General features: G+C 41.9%; 1 protein-coding gene across 1 annotated transcript in view; it reads right to left on the bottom strand.

Annotated features, from left to right (window-relative positions):
* The window catches only part of LOC139752158 (uncharacterized), a 105,576-nt gene that overhangs the window by 76,185 nt on the left and 5,142 nt on the right, over positions 1-24,249 (bottom strand). Inside the window, exons 2-3 of the mRNA XM_071668094.1 lie at positions 10,192-10,373; positions 5,811-5,934 (exon numbers count right to left, since the gene is read on the bottom strand). Coding sequence (XP_071524195.1) covers positions 5,811-5,934; positions 10,192-10,373 — 306 coding nt within the window. The remainder of the gene's footprint in view (positions 1-5,810; positions 5,935-10,191; positions 10,374-24,249) is intronic.

Genomic DNA, 24,249 nt, shown 5'->3' with positions numbered 1-24,249 from the left:
AAGACTAATAGTGAAAGTCTGGAGAAAAGCAACCAAGATGGTAACAGAATTAAGAGAGCTGAGTTACAAGCCCCTACCTGCCCATCTAAAACCCTAGTTGCATATCCTGTAATTCATGTAGATATCCTGAATTTTTTAACTTTCTAAAATGGGAAACAGAAGAAGGAGTCACGCGGGGAGTGCTCATCCTCCTCGAAGGCTCAGACTGGGGTGTCTAAATGTGTGTGGATGTAACCAAGAGGTGAAAAAAGGAGAGATAGGTAGTATGTTTGAGGAAAGGAACCTGGATGTTTTGGCTCAGAGTGAAACGAAGCTCAAGGGTAAAGGGGAAGAGTGGTTTGGGAATGTCTTGGGAGTAAAGTCAGGGGTTAGTGAGAGGACAAGAGCAAGGGAAGGAGTAGCAGTACTACTGAAACAGGAGTTGTGGGAGTATGTGATAGAATGTAAGAAAGTAAATTCTCGATTAATATGGGTAAAACTGAAAGTTGATGGAGAGAGATGGGTGATTACTGGTGCATATGCACCTGGGCATGAGAAGAAAGATCATGAGAGGCAAGTGTTTTGGGAGCAGCTGAATGAGTGTGTTAGTGGTTTTGATGCATGAGACCGGGTTATAGTGATGGGTGATTTGAATGCAAAGGTGAGTAATGTGGCAGTTGAGGGAATAATTGGTATACATGGGGTGTTCAGTGTTGTAAATGGAAATGGTGAAGAGCTTGTAGATTTATGTGCTGAAAAAGGACTGATGATTGGGAATACCTGGTTTAAAAAGCGAGATATACATAAGTATACGTATGTAAGTAGGAGATGGCCAGAGAGCGTTATTGGATTATGTGTTAATTGACAGGCACGCGAAATAGAGACTTTTGGATGTTAATGTGCTGAGAGGTGCAACTGGAGGGATGTCTGATCATTATCTTGTGGAGGCTAAGGTGAAGATTTGTATGGGTTTTCAGAAAAGAAGAGTGAATGTTGGGGTGAAGAGTGTGGTGAGAGTAAGTGAGCTTGGGAAGGAGACTTGTGTGAGGAAGTACCAGGAGAGACTGAGTACAGAATGGAAAAAGGTGAGAACAATGGAAATAAGGGGAGTGGGGGAGGAATGGGATGTATTTAGGGAATCAGTGATGGATTGCACAAAAGATGCTTGTGGCATGAGAAGAGTGGGAGGTGGGTTGATTAGAAAGGGTAGTGAGTGTTGGGATGAAGAAGTAAGATTATTAGTGAAAGAGAAGAGAGAGGCATTTGGACGATTTTTGCAGGGAAAAAAATGCAATTGAGTGGGAGATGTATAAAAGAAAGAGACAGGAGGTCAAGAGAAAGGTGCAAGAGGTGAAAAAGAGGGCAAATGAGAGTTGGGGTGAGAGAGTATCATTAAATTTTAGGGAGAATAAAAAGAGGTTCTGGAAGGAGGTAAATAAAGTGCGTAAGACAAGGGAGCAAATGGGAACTTCAGTGAAGGGCGCAAATGGGGAGGTGATACCAAGTAGTGGTGATGTGAGAAGGAGATGGAGTGAGTATTTTGAAGGTTTGTTGAATGTGTTTGATGATAGAGTGGCAGATATAGGGTGTTTTGGTCGAGGTGGTGTGCAAAGTGAGAGGGTTAGGGAAAATGATTTGGTAAACAGAGAAGAGGTAGTAAAAGCTTTGCGGAAGATGAAAGCCGGCAAGGCAGCAGGTTTGGATGGTATTGCAGTGGAATTTATTAAAAAAGGGGGTGACTGTATTACTGACTGGTTGGTAAGGTTATTTAATGTATGTATGACTCCTGGTAATTTATATGGGAGGGTATTGATTGAGAGGGTGAAGGCATGTACAGAGCATCAGATTGGGGAAGAGCAGTGTGGTTTCAGAAGCAGTAGAGGATGTGTGGATCAGGTGTTTGCTTTGAAGAATGTATGTGAGAAATACTTAGAAAAGCATATGGATTTCTATGTAGCATTTATGGATCAGGAGAAGGCATATGATAGAGTTGATAGAGATGCTCTGTGGAAGGTATTAAGAATATATGGTGTGGGAGGCAAGTTGTTAGAAGCAGTGAAAAGTTTTTATCGAGGATGTAAGGCATGTGTACGTGTAGGAAGACAGGAAAGTGATTGGTTCTCAGTGAATGTAGGTTTGCGGCAGGGGTGTGTGATGTCTCCATGGTTGTTTAATTTGTTTATGGATGGGGTTGTTAGGGAGGTGAATGCAAGAGTTTTGGAAAGAGGGGCAAGTATGAAGTCTGTTGGGGATGAGAGAGCTTGGGAAGTGAGTCAGTTGTTGTTCGCTGATGATACAGCGCTGGTGACTGATTCATGTGAGAAACTGCAGAGGCTGGTGACTGAGTCTGGTAAAGTGTGTGAAAGAAGAAAGTTAAGAGTAAATGTGAATAAGAGCAAGGTAATTAGGTACAGTAGGGTTGAGGGTCAAGTCAATTGGGAGGTAAGTTTGAATGGAGAAAAACTGGAGGAAGTAAAGTGTTTTAGATATCTGGGAGTGGATCTGGCAGCGGATGGAACCATGGAAGCGGAAGTAGATCATAGGGTGGGGGAGGGGGCGAAAATCCTGGGAGCCTTGAAGAATGTGTGGAAGTCGAGAACATTATCCCGGAGAGCAAAAATGGGTATGTTTGAAGGAATAGTGGTTCCAACAATGTTGTATGGCTGCGAGGCGTTGGCTATGGATAGAGTTGTGCGCAGGAGGATGGATGTGCTGGAAATGAGATGTTTGAGGACAATGTGTGGTGTGAGGTGGTTCGATCGAGTAAGTAACGTAAGGGTAAGAGAGATGTGTGGAAATAAAAAGAGCGTGGTTGAGAGAGCAGAAGAGGGTGTTTTGAAATGGTTTGGGCATATGGAGAGAATGAGTGAGGAAAGATTGACCAAGAGGATATATGTGTCGGAGGTGGAGGGAACGAGGAGAAGTGGGAGACCAAATTGGAGGTGGAAAGATGGGGTGAAAAAGATTTTGTGTGATCGGGGCCTGAACATGCAGGAGGGTGAAAGGAGGGCAAGGAATAGAGTGAATTGGATCGATGTGGTATACCGGGGTTGACGTGCTGTCAGTGGATTGAATCAGGGCATACAACATTGTTGGAACCACTATTCCTTCAAACATGCCCATTTTTGCTTTCCGAGATAATGTTCTCGACTTCCACACATTCTTCAAGGCTCCCAGGATTTTCGCCCCCTCCCCCACCCTATGATCCACTTCCGCTTCCATGGTTCCATCCGCTGCCAGATCCACTCCCAGATATCTAAAACACTTTACTTCCTCCAGTTTTGCTCCATTCAAACTTACCTCCCAATTGACTTGACCCTCAACCCTACTGTACCTAATTACCTTGCTCTTATTCACATTTACTCTTAACTTTCTTCTTTCACACACTTTACCAAACTCAGTCACCAGCTTCTGCAGTTTCTCACATGAATCAGCCACCAGCGCTGTATCATCAGCGAACAACAACTGACTCACTTCCCAAGCTCTCTCATCCACAACAGACTTCACACTTGCCCCTCTCTCCAAAACTCTTGCATTCACCTCCCTAACAACCCCATCCATAAACAAATTAAACAACCATGGAGACATCACACACCCCTGCCGCAAACCTACATTCACTGAGAACCAATCACTTTCCTGTCTTCCTACACGTACACATGCCTTACATCCTCGATAAAAACTTTTCACTGCTTCTAACAACTTGCCTCCCACACCATATATTCTTGTAAAGTATTTACAAAGTAATTATGGCCTTTTCTTTTTTTCTAGCAAATACAATTTTTCTCTATGGAGTCACTCATTCTATATAACACAATAATTCTAGACAGACAGCTTGGGCTTACATGATTAAAAAGCAAGAAAAAGTTGTTAGAAAAAAAACTACCCAGAAAGATATCTGCATCAACTGAATATGAATCGACGGTAATGTGCAATCTCGAAAAACAGATATTCAAAGAATAATTTGTGCTAAAGCAAAAATAAAAAAAATGAAAGTATATAGCATAAAAAAGGTGTGGAATGGGAAAAATCTCAGCAGTACACTCATATATCAGGCAGAGCTAATGGGAATTTCCCATCATTCATAAAGCAAACTATGACCCTACCACAAGAAGTCAGGAGAACTATAAGGACATGTTATATTATTTTTTCTTGTTAAGAATAAGAACTCTACCAATTTCCAAAGTCATTTCTAATTAAGGACTCTACCAATTTCCAATGTCATAATAAAAGCAATTAGCATTATATTTCAATGAAATCCCTCCACACCCTGAAGTTTCTTACACCTAAAGCAGGTAACAATAAATGGGTTATAAATGGATTCAGACATAGGGAAGCATCAGAACGAGGTATTTGGGACTAGATCTACAAGAAGAAAACTTTACGAAGACTAAGTATGAGCATTAGGTAGAAGTAGTAGGTAGGAGCATCAGATAAAAATCATTACGAACATTCGGTAGGAGCCTCTGAAAATACTGCATTAAACTTGCCCTCTGCTAATGGCCTGTTAAGGGTGAGGCACTAAAGGCTAAGAAGTGGCACTGAAGTTTTCTAGTTATGGAGACTGTTGCCAGCACGAGATAAGACGGGTCTTTTCTATATGATCTAGAGGCTGTTCTGTTAACATGAAATGATTACAAAACACACAAAATCCACTAAAATGGTGGGTGGTGGTCAAGAGCATTTTTAGCATTGATCAACATACACAGAGAATGAGGCTTAGTAATGTGAGGAAAAAAATGATGTTATACAAGTAAAAGTACAAATGAAGTTATGTGTGGCTGTAGAAATAACAATATGCAATGTTAAGAGATGGGGCAATCCAGTTAGTTTATAACCTGGTGGAAGAAAGGTTTTGAAAAGAGCAGAGCATACAGGATTAGTGCTTGCTAGCTAAAAGGGAAATATCAGAAAAAGTCAAGAGAAGCATAGGATGACGCACCAACAAAGAAGAATCTACAAAAAAAAAGTGGATAGCAGCAAAAGCAGGAGGCTGATAAACATAAATTACTGATTATTGGTTTGGAAGATCATACACCAAATAAAGGAGGAAAGGAGAAATAAAGAAGTCAATAAAAGGTTACTGGATGCTACTGAATTGCCAGGTGCAATCTTGGTGATAATGAAAAGGAAAAGAAATGGTGGTTATAATTAATATACAAAGGGATATCTAGTTATGGCTATATTTGACTTGAAGTCATTTAGCTATCAAATTCACCTGCAAAACACTGTGCACATACACTGAACCTGAAAGCTCAGGTATAAAACAATCACATACTACATATAAACAGTTACAAGGGCTTTTACAAGAACCACCTTAGGTCACTTGGACAGAACATTATCAGGGGTCAAAGCCCACTTGATTCATATATTTATCCAAGTTCAGTGCTCAAATAAACAAAGGTTTTCACAAAAATATTAGCCTTTCAATATTTCACAGTACAAACTGTTGACTGCCAAACTAGATTAACATCTCTATTCCCACCTGCATACTTACTACTTTCCATACTACACATAACACTAAATCTGTCCACAAACACACCTTTCTTTGTTTTACTGGAGGGGGCAAATGATATGCATTATACTGAGTTGAGTGGAATGCTTTATGGGATATGTTAAGGGTATATGGGGTAGGGGGACAACTGCTGAGTGGTGTGAAAGCCTTTTACATTGGAGAAGATGCATGTGAAAGCAGTTCTTAACTATGACATTAACAATAACAGGAAATAATGAATTATCAAAAAGAATGGAGACAATTCAAAATCCACCAATTAGCTTAATAAACGGAAAAAAATGTCAAAGACTTTTCAAATTATGAACACATGTTTATTTACCTTAACATCTGGATCAGTTATGCTCCCTGATACATCAGCTCCATAAATAGGGGAAACGTAAGTGATGTTTTTCCAATACTTCCGCTCCAAGTCATCATAATTTGAGTGTTTTGGTGTCCGATACCTGAAAAAGTAATGATGTAACACTCCAATTCAAGCACCAAGTTAAAAAACAAGAAAATAAACTGGTGTGGGGTGGGGCAGGGAGAGAGACAGAGAACCATCCTCCAACTATATGCAAAATACAGATATAAACGCTAAATAAGAGTAAATCAACACAAAGGGTCATAATACTACTACAAGTATGAGACCATTCTTCATCTGTTCCTCTTACTATCTTGCTAACATGGGAAATCAGACATATGAAAAAAGAAAAGGGGGGGATAAGGAAGAAAGACTACTTTCCACGTATTCCCAAAGTACTGTAGAAGGTGACTGAAAACAGTGGGATTGGGAGGCTGGAAATCTTTCTCTTTTCATACTATAGTTTCTAAAATATGAAACAGATGGAACCAAGTGAGTAGTGCTCATCCTCCATGAAGGTTCAGACTTCAGTGTCTGGATATAACCAAGATAAAAAGAGGCAGCAGGTTTGGATGGTATTGCAGTGGAATTTATTAAAAAAGGGGGTGACTGTATTATTGACTGGTTGGTAAGGTTATTTAATGTATGTATGACTCATGGTGAGGTGCCTGAGGATTGGCGGAATGCGTGCATAGTGCCATTGTACAAAGGCAAAGGGGATAAGAGTGAGTGCTCAAATTACAGAGGTATAAGTTTGTTGAGTATTCCTGGTAAATTATATGGGAGGGTATTGATTGAGAGGGTGAAGGCATGTACAGAGCATCAGACTGGGGAAGAGCAGTGTGGTTTCAGAAGTGGTAGAGGACGTGTGGATCAGGTGTTTGCTTTGAAGAATGTATGTGAGAAATACTTAGAAAAGCAAATGGATTTGTATGTAGCATTTATGGATCTGGAGAAGGCATATGATAGAGTTGATAGAGATGCTCTGTGGAAGGTATTAAGAATATATGGTGTGGGAGGCAAGTTGTTAGAAGCAGTGAAAAGTTTTTATCGAGGATGTAAGGCATGTGTACGTGTGGGAAGAGAGGAAAGTGATTGGTTCTCAGTGAATGTAGGTTTGCGGCAGGGGTGTGTGATGTCTCCATGGTTGTTTAATTTGTTTATGGATGGGGTTGTTAGGGAGGTGAATGCAAGAGTTTTGGAAAGAGGGGCAAGTATGAAGTCTATTGGGGATGAGAGAGCTTGGGAAGTGAGTCAGTTGTTGTTCGCTGATGATACAGCGCTGGTGGCTGATTCATGTGAGAAACTGCAGAAGCTGGTGACTGAGTTTGGTAAAGTGTGTGAAAGAAGAAAGTTAAGAGTAAATGTGAATAAGAGCAAGGTAATTAGGTACAGTGGGTTAGAGGGTCAAGTCAATTGGGAGGTAAGTTTGAATGGAGCAAAACTGGAGGAAGTAAAGTGTTTTAGATATCTGGGAGTGGATCTGGTAGCGGATGGAACCATGGAAGCGGAAGTGGATCATAGGGTGGGGGAGGGGGCGAAAATCCTGGGAGCCTTGAAGAATGTGTGGAAGTCGAGAACATTATCTCGGAAAGCAAAAATGAGTATGTTTGAAGGAATAGTGGTTCCAACAATGTTGTATGGTTGCGAGGCGTGGGCTATGGATAGAGTTGTGCGCAGGAGGATGGATGTGCTGGAAATGAGATGTTTGAGGACAATGTGTGGTGTGAGGTGGTTTGATCGAGTAAGTAACGTAAGGGTAAGAGAGATGTGTGGAAATAAAAAGAGTGTGGTTGAGAGAGCAGAAGAGGGTGTTTTGAAATGGTTTGGGCACATGGAGAGAATGAGTGAGGAAAGATTGACCAAGAGGATATATGTGTCGGAGGTGGAGGGAACGAGGAGAAGTGGGAGACCAAATTGGAGGTGGAAAGATGGAGTGAAAAAGATTTTGTGTGAACATGCAGGAAGGTGAAAGGAGGGCAAGGAATAGAGTGAATTGGATCGATGTGGTATACCGGGGTTGACGTGCTGTCAGTGGATTGAATCAGGGCATGAGAAGTGTCTGGGGTAAACCATGGAAAGCTGTGTAGGTATGTATATTTGCGTGTGTGGACGTATGTATATGCATGTTGTATGGGGGTGGGTTGGGCCATTTCTTTCGTCTGTTTCCTTGCGCTACCTCGCAAACGCGGGAGACCGGAAAAAAAAAAAAAAAGAGGACATAGAGAGGTGGTATGATTGAGGAAAGGAATCTGGATGTTCTAGCTCTGAATGAAACTACGTTAAAGAGTAAGGGAGGACAGTGGTTTGGGAATGTCCTAGGGCAAAGTCAGTGGTTATGGTAAGGGAAAAGGCAAGAGCTAAGGAAGGGGTAGCACTTCTACAAAAGGAGTTGTGGTAATGTGTTGAGTTTAAGGAAGTGAGTTCCACACTACTGTGGGTAAAAATGAAATTGAATTATGAGAGGAGAGTGCTTATGCACCTGACTACAAGAAGAATGATGAGGAGGCGAGAGTTTTGGAAGCAGCTAAGTGTGTCTTTAATTTTGATGCAAGCTGCAAGAGATCAGGTATTAATGTTGGGTGATTTGAATGCAAAAGTGTGTGATGTGGCAGTTGATGGTATAACTGAGGGTCACAGTGTATTCAGTGTGCTAAAAAGGAGCTGGTGAAGTTGGTTACGCTGCAGGGATATGCAATGTCACAATGGCTGTTTAATCTGTAAATGGATAGGATGGTGAAGGAGATGAATGCAAGGGTCTTAGAGATAAGAGCAAGTCTGCAGTCCGCTTGGGAAAATGGGCACTTGGAGGTGAATAAGTGGTTGTTTGCAGATGATACGACACTGGTGGTAGATTCAAGTAAGAAACTGCAGAAGCTGGAGAAGAGGAGAATGTTGAGAGTATATGTGAATAAAAGAAAGGTTTTAAGTCTAGCAGTCATGAGACAAAATATCGGGTGTGTGAGTTTGAATGGAGAGAACTTGGAGGAATACCCGGAACCAAAAGGGTGGGGGGGTGAAGTAAGGCAGAGGGTAGACGAGGGGTCAAAGGCCTTGGGTATAATAACAAACGTGTGGAAAGACATGTCTCTGTCCCTAAGGGCCAAGATGAATGTTTATGATGGTATAATAGTCCTGGTAGTACCATATGGATGCTAGGCATGGACCTTAAACAAGAATGCAAAGGATATGGTGTATGTGTTGGAAATAAATAGTTTGAAGAGCGTATGTGGTGTAAATAGGGAAGATCAATAAAGTTGTGGTAGTAAAAGGAATATAACTGACAGAGCTGAAGAGGGTGTGGCGATATGGTTTGGACATATGAAAATGATGAATCAAGAAAGGATGACAAAGAAGGTACACATGTAAGAAGTGGAAAGGACAAGGAAAAGTGGAATTTAAGGAAGCAAGAAGTGAAAGAAGCTTTGAAAGCTTGGGGCCTGACATGCAAGAGGATAAGAGGTGTGCAAGGGAGAGAGCAAACTGAAGTGATGTAGTTTTGAAGGGATGACATGTTAATCAATGGGCTGAAACATGACACAAGAAACAGGAGAAACCACGGATAGGTCTACAGAACCCAATTATGGATGGGGTTTTGGTGGACTATACATGACAGCAAGAGAAAGAATGTGATTGATTGAGGCCATTTCTTTGTCTGTTCCTAGCACTTCCTCACTAACATAAGAAATGGAAAGGACAAGGAAAGACGGGAGTGAAAGATGCTTTGAAGGCCTGAACATGCAAGAGGATGCAAGGTATGTAAAGTACAAGGTGAACTGGAGTGATTAAAAAAATGGGCTCATCCATGGCCTAAGGAGCGGTCAACAGAAACCATGAAAAGGTCTGTGGGACCTGATTGTACAAAGGGAGCTCTAGTTTTGGTGCATTATACATGACAGCTAGATAGTGGATGTGACTGAATGAGGCCATTTCTTGGTCTGTACCTAAAGCTACCTCACTATCACATGATATGGTACACGTATGGGAAAATATCATCATTACTATTATCATATTACTCTAATATTGTAGGCATAGGAATTTTGAAAGATATGCATGTAGAGTTAAAGGAGTGGATACACTGTATAATGAGGAAATCTTATGGATATATACCACATAATGAAGAGGTTCAACTGTAAAAGATGGAGTACTGATGCAAAGCAAAAGAGTAACTTGTCCCTCATAATGACAGACCTATAATAACAACTTCATTCTCCTTTCCTTGGAATGGATAAATCACACAAGAAACTAAATGAAATGTAACCCGAAATTACCCAACTTGGGAACAGTAGTCAAACAGAGACAAATATCCTCAGTTGCATATTTAATACTGAAAAGGTATCACAGCCTTCACATTTACCTGTCACTATTAGCCAATTTACAAAATTCCTTCACAGTCATGGGCTTCTTTTGAATGTTGATTTGCTGGTAAAGTCCCTGTTTGCCAGTCACCACCTGGCAAATGGGAGCAGGAATTGTGAGGTCTAAAGAATCCAGGTCATATCCATTCTTGCGTGCACACCACTCAGGAGGTGGGATGATCTGGAGATTAAAAAAAATCGTCAAATGTTTCCTTGATTGCTAAACATAGAAATCTAATATAAACACATAACATGATAATTGTAAAGAGCTCAGAACCATCTGTTTCTTCTTCACAAAACAGAGTAATAATAAAAAACACATTAGCCTGAGACCCTATTTCATGGCCAACATATGACTGAATTCACATGGATCACTCTCAAGAGGTTCATAAAGATTTTTCTAGTAAAAAAAAATTGTGGTTTCACACTATGCATACAATGACACTTTTGCATGGTTATGACTATACACACAAAAGCAATATTTCATGGATAAGGCTAAGTTGAGGTCCAGATAAATTTTTGGTCTGTCAAGGCTTTATTATGGCGGATGACCAACTACCTACCCTCATGTATCCAAGATATGGTTGTAATTTGTGTAATGAAGAAAATTGAGAAACATCATAAGGCAATATTCCTGTTTCATGATAAGAAAAGTGGACCAGGCAGTATGATACAGTGGTTAAATTCATGAGAACTACTATTGACGTTTGTGTAAATAAATTATACATTTCCCCCTTCCATAGCCAGAGGTTGAACCATTATGTGACATTTTTTTTCATTTCATTTCAAGCTAGAAGTTTGTTTTCTAAATTATTTCTTACATTTTTCATATGTTTTTTTTTTATTATTATACTTTGTCGCTGTCTCCCGCGTTTGCGAGGTAGCGCAAGGAAACAGACGAAAGAAATGGCCCAACCCCCCCCATACACATGTATATACATACGTCCACACACGCAAATATACATACCTACACAGCTTTCCATGGTTTACCCCAGACGCTTCACATGCCTTGATTCAATCCACTGACAGCACGTCAACCCCGGTATACCACATCGCTCCAATTCACTCTATTCCTTGCCCTCCTTTCACCCTCCTGCATGTTCAGGCCCCGATCACACAAAATCTTTTTCACTCCATCTTTCCACCTCCAATTTGGTCTCCCTCTTCTCCTCGTTCCCTCCACCTCCGACACATATATCCTCTTGGTCAATCTTTCCTCACTCATTCTCTCCATGTGCCCAAACCACTTCAAAACACCCTCTTCTGCTCTCTCAACCACGCTCTTTTTATTTCCACACATCTCTCTTACCCTTACGTTACTCACTCGATCAAACCACCTCACACCACACATTGTCCTCAAACATCTCATTTCCAGCACATCCATCCTCCTGCGCACAACTCTATCCATAGCCCACGCCTCGCAACCATACAACATTGTTGGAACCACTATTCCTTCAAACATACCCATTTTTGCTTTCCGAGATAATGTTCTCGACTTCCACACATTCTTCAAGGCCCCCAGAATTTTCGCCCCCTCCCCCACCCTATGATCCACTTCCGCTTCCATGGTTCCATCTGCTGCCAGATCCACTCCCAGATATCTAAAACACTTCACTTCCTCCAGTTTTTCTCCATTCAAACTCACCTCCCAATTGACCTGACCCTCAACCCTACTGTACCTAATAACCTTGCTCTTATTCACATTTACTCTTAACTTTCTTCTTCCACACACTTTATCAAACTCAGTCACCAGCTTCTGCAGTTTCTCACATGAATCAGCCACCAGCGCTGTATCATCAGCGAACAACAACTGACTCACTTCCCAAGCTCTCTCATCCCCAACAGACTTCATACTTGCCCCTCTTTCCAAAACTCTTACATTTACCTCCCTAACAACCCCATCCATAAACAAATTAAACAACCATGGAGACATCACACACCCCTGCCGCAAACCTACATTCACTGAGAACCAATCACTTTCCTCTCTTCCTACACGTACACATGCCTTACATCCTCGATAAAAACTTTTCACTGCTTCTAACAACTTTCCTCCCACACCATATATTCTTAATACCTTCCACAGAGCATCTCTATCAACTCTATCATATGTCTTCTCCAGATCCATAAATGCTACATACAAATCCATTTGCTTTTCTAAGTATTTCTCACACATTCTTCAAAGCAAACACCTGATCCACACATCCTCTACCACTTCTGAAACCACACTGCTCTTCCCCAATCTGATGCTCTGTACATGCCTTCACCCTCTCAATCAATATCCTCCCATATAATTTACCAGGAATACTCAACAAACTTATACCTCTGTAATTTGAGCACTCACTCTTATCCCCTTTGCCTTTGTACAATGGCACTATGCACGCATTCCGCCAATCCTCAGGCACCTCACCATGAGTCATACATACATTAAATAACCTTACCAACCAGTCAACAATACAGTCACCCCCTTTTTTAATAAATTCCACTGCAATACCATCCAAACCTGCTGCCTTGCCGACTTTCATCTTCCGCGAAGCTTTCACTACCTCTTCTCTGTTTACCAAATCATTTTCCCTAACCCTCTCACTTTGCACACCACCTCGACCAAAACACCCTATATCTGCCACTCTATCATCAAACACATTCAACAAACCTTCAAAATACTCACTCCATCTCCTTCTCACATCACCACTACTTGTTATCACCTCCCCATTTGCGCCCTTCACTGAAGTTCCCATTTGCTCCCTTGTCTTACGCACTTTATTTACCTCCTTCCAGAACATCTTTTTATTCTCCCTAAAATTTAATGATACTCTCTCACCCCAACTCTCATTTGCCCTTTTTTTCACCTCTTGCACCTTTCTCTTGACCTCCTGTCTCTTTCTTTTATACATCTCCCATTCAATTGCATTTTTTCCCTGCAAAAATCGTCCAAATGCCTCTCTCTTCTCTTTCACTAATACTCTTACTTCTTCATCCCACCACTCACTACCCTTTCTAATCAACTCACCTCCCACTCTTCTCATGCCACAAGCATCTTTTGCGCAATCCATCACTGATTCCCTAAATACATCCCAATCCTCCCCCACTCCCCTTACTTCCATTGTTCTCACCTTTTTCCATTTTTCATATGTATATATATGTATATGTGTATGTGTGTATATGTGCGTATGTATGTGTATGTATGTATATATATGTATATATATATATATATATATATATATATATATATATATATATATATATATATATATATATATTATCCCTGGGGATAGGGGTGAAAGAATACTTCCCACGCATCCCTCGTGTGCTGTAGAAGGCGACTAAAGGGGACGGGAGTGGGGGGCCAGAAATCCTCCCCTCCTTGTATTTTTTAACTTTCTAAAATAGGAAACAGAAGGAGTCGCGCGGGGAGTGCTCATCCTCCTCGAAGGCTCAGACTGGTGTGTCTAAATGTGTGTGGATGTAACCAAGATGTGAAAAAAGGAGAGATAGGTAGTATGTTTGAGGAAAGGAACCTGGATGTTTTGGCTCTGAGTGAAATGAAGCTCAAGGGTAAAGGGGAAGAGTGGTTTGGGAATGTCTTGGGAGTAAAGTCAGGGGTTAGTGAGACGACAAGAGCAAGGGAAGGAGTAGCACTACTCCTGAAACAGGAGTTGTGGGAGTATGTGATGGAATTAAGAAAGTAAATTCTCGATTAATATGGGTAAAACTGAAAGTTGATGGAGAGAGATGGGTGATTATTGGTGCATATGCACCTGGGCATGAGAAGAAAGATCATGAGAGGCAAGTGTTTTGGGAGCAGCTGAATGAGTGTGTTAGTGGTTTTGATGCACGAGACCGGGTTATAGTGATGGGTGATTTAAATGCAAAGGTGAGTAATGTGGCAGTTGAGGGAATAATTGGTATACATGGGGTGTTCAGTGTTGTAAATGGAAATGGTGAAGAGCTTGTAGATTTATGTGCTGAAAAAGGACTGGTGATTGGGAATACCTGGTTTAAAAAGCGAGATATACATAAGTATATGTATGTAAGTAGGAGAGATGGCCAGAGAGCGTTATTGGATTATGTGTTAATTGACAGGCACGCGAAAGAGAGACTTTTGGATGTTAATGTGCTGAGAGGTGCAACTGGAGGGATGTCTGATCATTATCTTGTGGAGGCTAAGGTGAAGATTTGTATGGGTTTTCAGAAAGGAAGAATGAATGTTGGGGTGAAGAGGGTGGTGAGAGTAAGTGAGCTTGGGAAGGAGACTTGTGTGAGGAAGTACCAGGAGAGACTGAGTACAGAATGGAAAAAGGTGAGAACAATGGAAGTAAGGGGAGTGGGGGAGGAATGGGATGTATTTAGGGAATCAGTGATGGATTGCACAAAAGATGCTTGTGGCATGAGAAGAGTGGGAGGTGGGTTGATTAGAAAGGGTAGTGAGTGGTGGGATGAAGAAGTAAGATTATTAGTGAAAGAGCAGAGAGAGGCATTTGGACGATTTTTGCAGGGAAAAAATGCAATTGAGTGGGAGATGTATAAAAGAAAGAGACAGGAGGTCAAGAGAAAGGTGCAAGAGGTGAAAAAGAGGGCAAATGAGAGTTGGGGTGAGAGAGTATCATTAAATTTTAGGGAGAATAAAAAGATGTTCTGGAAGGAGGTAAATAAAATGCGTAAGACAAGGGAGCAAATGGGAACTTCAGTGAAGGGAGCAAACGGGGAGGTGATAACAAGTAGTGGTGATGTGAGAAGGAGATGGAGTGAGTATTTTGAAGGTTTGCTGAATGTGTTTGATGATAGAGTGGCAGATATAGGGTGTTTTGGTCGAGGTGGTGTGCAAAGTGAGAGTGCAAAGTGAGAGGGTTAGGGAAAATGATTTGGTAAACAGAGAAGAGGTAGTAAAAGCTTTGCGGAAGATGAAAGCCGGCAAGGCAGCAGGTTTGGATGGTATTGCAGTGGAATTTATTAAAAAAGGGGGTGACTGTATTGTTGACTGGTTGGTAAGGTTATCTAATGTATGTATGACTCATGGTGAAATGCCTGAGGATTGGCGGAACGCGTGCATAGTGCCATTGTACAAAGGCAAAGGGGATAAGAGTGAGTGCTCAAATTACAGAGGTATAAGTTTGTTGAGGATTCCTGGTAAATTATATGGGAGAGTATTGATTGAGAGGGTGAAGGCATGTACAGAGCATCAGATTGGGTAAGAGCAGTGTGGTTTCAGAAGTGGTAGAGGATGTGTGGATCAGGTGTTTGCTTTGAAGAATGTATGTGAGAAATACTTAGAAAAGCAAATGGATTTGTATGTAGCATTTATGGATCTGGAGAAAGCATATGATAGAGTTGATATAGATGCTCTGTGGAAGGTATTAAGAATATATGGTGTGGGAGGCAAGTTGTTAGAAGCAGTGAAAAGTTTTTATCGAGGATGTAAGGCATGTGTACGTGTAGGAAGAGAGGAAAGTGATTGGTTCTCAGTGAATGAAGGTTTGCGGCAGGGGTGTGTGATGTCTCCATGGTTGTTTAATTTGTTTATGGATGGGGATGTTAGGGAGGTGAATGCAAGAGTTTTGGAAAGAGGGGCAAGTATGAAGTCTGTTGTGGATGAGAGAGCTTGGGAAGTGAGTCAGTTGTTGTTCGCTGATGATACAGCGCTGGCGGCTGATTCATGTGAGAAACTGCAGAAGCTGGTGACAGTTTGGTAAAGTGTGTGAAAGAAGAAAGTTAAGAGTAAATGTGAATAAGAGCAAGGTTATTAGGTACAGTAGGGTTGAGGGTCAAGTCAATTGGGAGGTAAGTTTGAATGGAGAAAAACTGGAGGAAGTAAAATGTTTTAGATATCTGGGAGTGGATCTGGCAGCGGATGGAACCATGGAAGCGGAAGTGGATCATAGGGTGGGGGAGGGGGCGAAAATTCTGGGAGCCTTGAAGAATGTGTGGAAGTCGAGAACATTATCTCAGAAAGCAAAAATGGGTATGTTTGAAGGAATAGTGGTTCCAACAATGTTGTATGGTTGCGAGGCGTGGACTATGGATAGAGTTGTGCGCAGGAGGATGGATGTGCTGGAAATGAGATGTTTGAGGACAATGTGTGGTGTGAGGTGGTTTGATCGAGTAAGTAACGTAAGGGTAAGAGAGATGTGTGGAAATAAAAAGAGCGTGGTTGAGAGAGCAGAAGAGGGTGTTTTGAAATGGTTTGGTCACATGGAGAGAATGAGTGAGGAAAGATTGACCAAGAGGATATATGTGTCGGAGGTGGAGGGAACGAGAAGAGGGAGACCAAATTGGAGGTGGAAAGATGGAGTGAAAAAGATTTTGTGTGATCGGGGCCTGAACATGCAGGAGGGTGAAAGGAGGGCAAGGAATAGAGTGAATTGGAGCGATGTGGTATACCGGGGTTGACGTGCTGTCAGTGGATTGAATCAAGGCATGTGAAGTGTCTGGGGTAAACCATGGAAAGCTGTGTAGGTATGTATATTTGCGTGTGTGGACGTATGCATAAACATGTGTATGGGGGTGGGTTGGGCCATTTCTTTTGTCTGTTTCCTTGCGCTACCTCGCAAACGCGGGAGAGAAAAAAAAAAAAAAAAAAAAAAAAAAATATTTATATTTAAATAAGATAAGATAAGAGTGAGTGCTCAAATTACAGAGGTATAAGTTTGTTGAGTATTTCTGGTAAATTATATGGGAGGGTATTGATTGAGAGGGTGAAGGCATGTACAGAGCATCAGATTGGGGAAGAGCAGTGTGGTTTCAGAAGTGGTAGAGGATGTGTGGATCAGGTGTTTGCTTTGAAGAATGTATGTGAGAAATACTTAGAAAAGCAAATGGATTTGTATGTAGCATTTATGGATCTGGAGATGGCATATGATAGAGTTGATAGAGATGCTCTGTGGAAGGTATTAAGAATATATGGTGTGGGAGGAAAGTTGTTAGAAGCAGTGAAAAGTTTTTATCGAGGATGTAAGGCATGTGTACGTGTAGGAAGAGAGGAAAGTGATTGGTTCTCAGTGAATGTAGGTTTGCGGCAGGGGTGTGTGATGTCTCCATGGTTGTTTAATTTGTTTATGGATGGGGTTGTTAGGGAGGTAAATGCAAGAGTTTTGGAAAGAGGGGCAAGTATGAAGTCTGTTGGGGATGAGAGAGCTTGGGAAGTGAGTCAGTTGTTGTTCGCTGATGATACAGCGCTGGTGGCTGATTCATGTGAGAAACTGCAGAAGCTGGTGACTGAGTTTGGAAAAGTGTGTGGAAGAAGAAAGTTAAGAGTAAATGTGAATAAGAGCAAGGTTATTAGGTACAGTAGGGTTGAGGGTCAAGTCAATTGGGAGGTGAGTTTGAATGGAGAAAAACTGGAGGAAGTGAAGTGTTTTAGATATCTGGGAGTGGATCTGGCAGCGGATGGAACCATGGAAGCGGAAGTGGATCATAGGGTGGGGGAGGGGGCGAAAATCCTGGGGGCCTTGAAGAATGTGTGGAAGTCGAGAACATTATCTCGGAAAGCAAAAATGGGTATGTTTGAAGGAATAGTGGTTCCAACAATGTTGTATGGTTGCGAGGCGTGGGCTATGGATAGAGTTGTGCGCAGGAGGATGGATGTGCTGGAAATGAGATGTTTGAGGACAATGTGTGGTGTGAGGTGGTTTGATCGAGTGAGTAATGTAAGGGTAAGAGAGATGTGTGGAAATAAAAAGAGCGTGGTTGAGAGAGCAGAAGAGGGTGTTTTGAAGTGGTTTGGGCACATGGAAAGGATGAGTGAGGAAAGATTGACCAAGAGGATATATGTGTCGGAGGTGGAGGGAACAAGGAGAAGAGGGAGACCAAATTGGAGGTGGAAAGATGGAGTGAAAAAGATTTTGTGTGATCGGGGCCTGAACATGCAGGAGGGTGAAAGGAGGGCAAGGAATAGAGTGAATTGGAGCGATGTGGTATACCGGGGTTGACGTGCTGTCAGTGGATTGAAGCAGGGCATGTGAAGCGTCTGGGGTAAACCATGGAAAGCTGTGTAGGTATGTATATTTGTGTGTGTGGACGTATGTATATACATGTGTATGGGGGGGTTGGGCCATTTCTTTCGTCTGTTTCCTTGCGCTACCTCGCAAACGCGGGAGACAGCGACAAAGTATAATAAATAAATAAAAATAAATATATTTATATTTTATCCCTGGGGATGGGGAGAAAGAATACTTCCCACGTATTCCCTGCGTGTCGTAGAAGGCGACTAAAAGGGGAGGGAGCGGGGGCTGGAAATCCTCCCCTCTCATTATTTTTTTTTTTCCCAAAAGAAGGAACAGAGAAGGGGCCAGGTGAGGATTTCCCTCACAGGCCCAGTTCTCTGTTCTTAACGCTACCTCGCTAATGTGGGAAATGGCGAATAGTTTGAAAAAAAAAAAAAAATATTTATATTTATATTTTTTTTATTATACTTTGTCGCTGTCTCCCCTGAAAGCAAGGTAGCGCAAGGAAACACACGAAAGAATGGCCCAACCCATCCACATACACATGTATATACATACATGTCCACACACAGACATATTCATATATACACATGTACATAATTCATACTGTCTGCCTGTATTCATTTCCCGTCGCAACACCGCCACACATGAAATGACAACCCTCTCCCCCAGATGAGCGTGAGGTAGCACTAGGAAAAGACAACAAAGGCCACGTTTGTTCACACTCGGTCTCTAGCACTCATGTATAACGCACTGAAACCACAGCTCCCTTTGCACATCGAGGCCCCACAAAACTTTCCATGGTTTACCCCAGACGCTTCACATGCCCTGGTGCAATCCATTGATAGTACGTTGACCCCGCTATATCACATCGTTCCAAATCACTCTATTCCTTGCATGCCTTTCACCCTCCTGTATGTTCAGGCCCTGATCACTCAAAATCTAATTCACTCCCATCTTTCCACCTCCAATTTGGTCTCCCACTTTTCCTTTTTCCCTCCACCTTTTACACATGTATCCTCTTTGTCAATCTTTCCTCACTCATTCTCTCCATGTGACCAAACCATTTCAAAACACCCTCTTCTGCTCTCTCAACCACACTCTTTTTATTACCACACATCTCTCTTACCTTTTCATTACTTACTCGATCAAACCACCTCACACCACACATTGTCCTCAAACATCTCATTTCCAGCACATCCATCCTCCTGCGCACAACTCTATCCATAGCCCACGCCTCGCAACCATACAACATTGTTGGAACCACTATTCCTTCAAACATACCCATTTTTGCTTTCCGAGATAATGTTCTCGACTTCCACACATTCTTCAAGGCCCCCAGAATTTTCGCCCCCTCCCCCACCCTATGATCCACTTCCGCTTCCATGGTTCCATCTGCTGCCAGATCCACTCCCAGATATCTAAAACACTTCACTTCCTCCAGTTTTTCTCCATTCAAACTCACCTCCCAATTGACTTGACCCTCAACCCTACTGTACCTAATAACCTTGCTCTTATTCACATTTACTCTTAACTTTCTTCTTCCACACACTTTATCAAACTCAGTCACCAGCTTCTGCAGTTTCTCACATGAATCAGCCACCAGCGCTGTATCATCAGCGAACAACAACTGACTCACTTCCCAAGCTCTCTCATCCCCAACAGACTTCATACTTGCCCCTCTTTCCAAAACTCTTACATTTACCTCCCTAACAACCCCATCCATAAACAAATTAAACAACCATGGAGACATCACACACCCCTGCCGCAAACCTACATTCACTGAGAACCAATCACTTTCCTCTCTTCCTACACGTACACATGCCTTACATCCTCGATAAAAACTTTTCACTGCTTCTAACAACTTTCCTCCCACACCATATATTCTTAATACCTTCCACAGAGCATCTCTATCAACTCTATCATATGTCTTCTCCAGATCCATAAATGCTACATACAAATCCATTTGCTTTTCTAAGTATTTCTCACACATTCTTCAAAGCAAACACCTGATCCACACATCCTCTACCACTTCTGAAACCACACTGCTCTTCCCCAATCTGATGCTCTGTACATGCCTTCACCCTCTCAATCAATATCCTCCCATATAATTTACCAGGAATACTCAACAAACTTATACCTCTGTAATTTGAGCACTCACTCTTATCCCCTTTGCCTTTGTACAATGGCACTATGCACGCATTCCGCCAATCCTCAGGCACCTCACCATGAGTCATACATACATTAAATAACCTTACCAACCAGTCAACAATACAGTCACCCCCTTTTTTAATAAATTCCACTGCAATACCATCCAAACCTGCTGCCTTGCCGACTTTCATCTTCCGCGAAGCTTTCACTACCTCTTCTCTGTTTACCAAATCATTTTCCCTAACCCTCTCACTTTGCACACCACCTCGACCAAAACACCCTATATCTGCCACTCTATCATCAAACACATTCAACAAACCTTCAAAATACTCACTCCATCTCCTTCTTACATCACCACTACTTGTTATCACCTCCCCATTTGCGCCCTTCACTGAAGTTCCCATTTGCTCCCTTGTCTTACGCACTTTATTTACCTCCTTCCAGAACATCTTTTTATTCTCCCTAAAATTTAATGATACTCTCTCACCCCAACTCTCATTTGCCCTTTTTTTCACCTCTTGCACCTTTCTCTTGACCTCCTGTCTCTTTCTTTTATACATCTCCCATTCAATTGCATTTTTTCCCTGCAAAAATCGTCCAAATGCCTCTCTCTTCTCTTTCACTAATACTCTTACTTCTTCATCCCACCACTCACTACCCTTTCTAATCAACTCACCTCCCACTCTTCTCATGCCACAAGCATCTTTTGCGCAATCCATCACTGATTCCCTAAATACATCCCAATCCTCCCCCACTCCCCTTACTTCCATTGTTCTCACCTTTTTCCATTTTTCATATGTATATATATGTATATGTGTATGTGTGTATATGTGCGTATGTATGTGTATGTATGTATATATATGTATATATATATATATATATATATATATATATATATATATATATATATATATATATATATATATATTATCCCTGGGGATAGGGGTGAAAGAATACTTCCCACGCATCCCTCGTGTGCTGTAGAAGGCGACTAAAGGGGACGGGAGTGGGGGGCCAGAAATCCTCCCCTCCTTGTATTTTTTAACTTTCTAAAATAGGAAACAGAAGGAGTCGCGCGGGGAGTGCTCATCCTCCTCGAAGGCTCAGACTGGTGTGTCTAAATGTGTGTGGATGTAACCAAGATGTGAAAAAAGGAGAGATAGGTAGTATGTTTGAGGAAAGGAACCTGGATGTTTTGGCTCTGAGTGAAATGAAGCTCAAGGGTAAAGGGGAAGAGTGGTTTGGGAATGTCTTGGGAGTAAAGTCAGGGGTTAGTGAGACGACAAGAGCAAGGGAAGGAGTAGCACTACTCCTGAAACAGGAGTTGTGGGAGTATATGATGGAATTAAGAAAGTAAATTTTCGATTAATATGGGTAAAACTGAAAGTTGATGGAGAGAGATGGGTGATTATTGGTGCATATGCACCTGGGCATGAGAAGAAAGATCATGAGAGGCAAGTGTTTTGGGAGCAGCTGAATGAGTGTGTTAGTGGTTTTGATGCACGAGACCGGGTTATAGTGATGGGTGATTTAAATGCAAAGGTGAGTAATGTGGCAGTTGAGGGAATAATTGGTATACATGGGGTGTTCAGTGTTGTAAATGGAAATGGTGAAGAGCTTGTAGATTTATGTGCTGAAAAAGGACTGGTGATTGGGAATACCTGGTTTAAAAAGCGAGATATACATAAGTATATGTATGTAAGTAGGAGAGATGGCCAGAGAGCGTTATTGGATTATGTGTTAATTGACAGGCACGCGAAAGAGAGACTTTTGGATGTTAATGTGCTGAGAGGTGCAACTGGAGGGATGTCTGATCATTATCTTGTGGAGGCTAAGGTGAAGATTTGTATGGGTTTTCAGAAAGGAAGAGTGAATGTTGGGGTGAAGAGGGTGGTGAGAGTAAGTGAGCTTGGGAAGGAGACTTGTGTGAGGAAGTACCAGGAGAGACTGAGTACAGAATGGAAAAAGGTGAGAACAATGGAAGTAAGGGGAGTGGGGGAGGAATGGGATGTATTTAGGGAATCAGTGATGGATTGCACAAAAGATGCTTGTGGCATGAGAAGAGTGGGAGGTGGGTTGATTAGAAAGGGTAGTGAGTGGTGGGATGAAGAAGTAAGATTATTAGTGAAAGAGCAGAGAGAGGCATTTGGATGATTTTTGCAGGGAAAAAATGCAATTGAGTGGGAGATGTATAAAAGAAAGAGACAGGAGGTCAAGAGAAAGGTGCAAGAGGTGAAAAAGAGGGCAAATGAGAGTTGGGGTGAGAGAGTATCATTAAATTTTAGGGAGAATAAAAAGATGTTCTGGAAGGAGGTAAATAAAATGCGTAAGACAAGGGAGCAAATGGGAACTTCAGTGAAGGGAGCAAACGGGGAGGTGATAACAAGTAGTGGTGATGTGAGAAGGAGATGGAGTGAGTATTTTGAAGGTTTGCTGAATGTGTTTGATGATAGAGTGGCAGATATAGGGTGTTTTGGTCGAGGTGGTGTGCAAAGTGAGAGTGCAAAGTGAGAGGGTTAGGGAAAATGATTTGGTAAACAGAGAAGAGGTAGTAAAAGCTTTGCGGAAGATGAAAGCCGGCAAGGCAGCAGGTTTGGATGGTATTGCAGTGGAATTTATTAAAAAAGGGGGTGACTGTATTGTTGACTGGTTGGTAAGGTTATCTAATGTATGTATGACTCATGGTGAAATGCCTGAGGATTGGCGGAACGCGTGCATAGTGCCATTGTACAAAGGCAAAGGGGATAAGAGTGAGTGCTCAAATTACAGAGGTATAAGTTTGTTGAGGATTCCTGGTAAATTATATGGGAGAGTATTGATTGAGAGGGTGAAGGCATGTACAGAGCATCAGATTGGGTAAGAGCAGTGTGGTTTCAGAAGTGGTAGAGGATGTGTGGATCAGGTGTTTGCTTTGAAGAATGTATGTGAGAAATACTTAGAAAAGCAAATGGATTTGTATGTAGCATTTATGGATCTGGAGAAAGCATATGATAGAGTTGATATAGATGCTCTGTGGAAGGTATTAAGAATATATGGTGTGGGAGGCAAGTTGTTAGAAGCAGTGAAAAGTTTTTATCGAGGATGTAAGGCATGTGTACGTGTAGGAAGAGAGGAAAGTGATTGGTTCTCAGTGAATGAAGGTTTGTGGCAGGGGTGTGTGATGTCTCCATGGTTGTTTAATTTGTTTATGGATGGGGATGTTAGGGAGGTGAATGCAAGAGTTTTGGAAAGAGGGGCAAGTATGAAGTCTGTTGTGGATGAGAGAGCTTGGGAAGTGAGTCAGTTGTTGTTCGCTGATGATACAGCGCTGGCGGCTGATTCATGTGAGAAACTGCAGAAGCTGGTGACTGAGTTTGGTAAAGTGTGTGAAAGAAGAAAGTTAAGAGTAAATGTGAATAAGAGCAAGGTTATTAGGTACAGTAGGGTTGAGGGTCAAGTCAATTGGGAGGTAAGTTTGAATGGAGAAAAACTGGAGGAAGTAAAATGTTTTAGATATCTGGGAGTGGATCTGGCAGCGGATGGAACCATGGAAGCGGAAGTGGATCATAGGGTGGGGGAGGGGGCGAAAATTCTGGGAGCCTTGAAGAATGTGTGGAAGTCGAGAACATTATCTCAGAAAGCAAAAATGGGTATGTTTGAAGGAATAGTGGTTCCAACAATGTTGTATGGTTGCGAGGCGTGGACTATGGATAGAGTTGTGCGCAGGAGGATGGATGTGCTGGAAATGAGATGTTTGAGGACAATGTGTGGTGTGAGGTGGTTTGATCGAGTAAGTAACGTAAGGGTAAGAGAGATGTGTGGAAATAAAAAGAGCGTGGTTGAGAGAGCAGAAGAGGGTGTTTTGAAATGGTTTGGTCACATGGAGAGAATGAGTGAGGAAAGATTGACCAAGAGGATATATGTGTCGGAGGTGGAGGGAACGAGAAGAGGGAGACCAAATTGGAGGTGGAAAGATGGAGTGAAAAAGAT

The sequence above is a fragment of the Panulirus ornatus genome, chromosome 12, assembly GCF_036320965.1.
Source record: "Panulirus ornatus isolate Po-2019 chromosome 12, ASM3632096v1, whole genome shotgun sequence".
NCBI lineage: Eukaryota > Metazoa > Arthropoda > Malacostraca > Decapoda > Palinuridae > Panulirus > Panulirus ornatus.
This window is presented reverse-complemented; position numbering and strand designations above follow the sequence as displayed.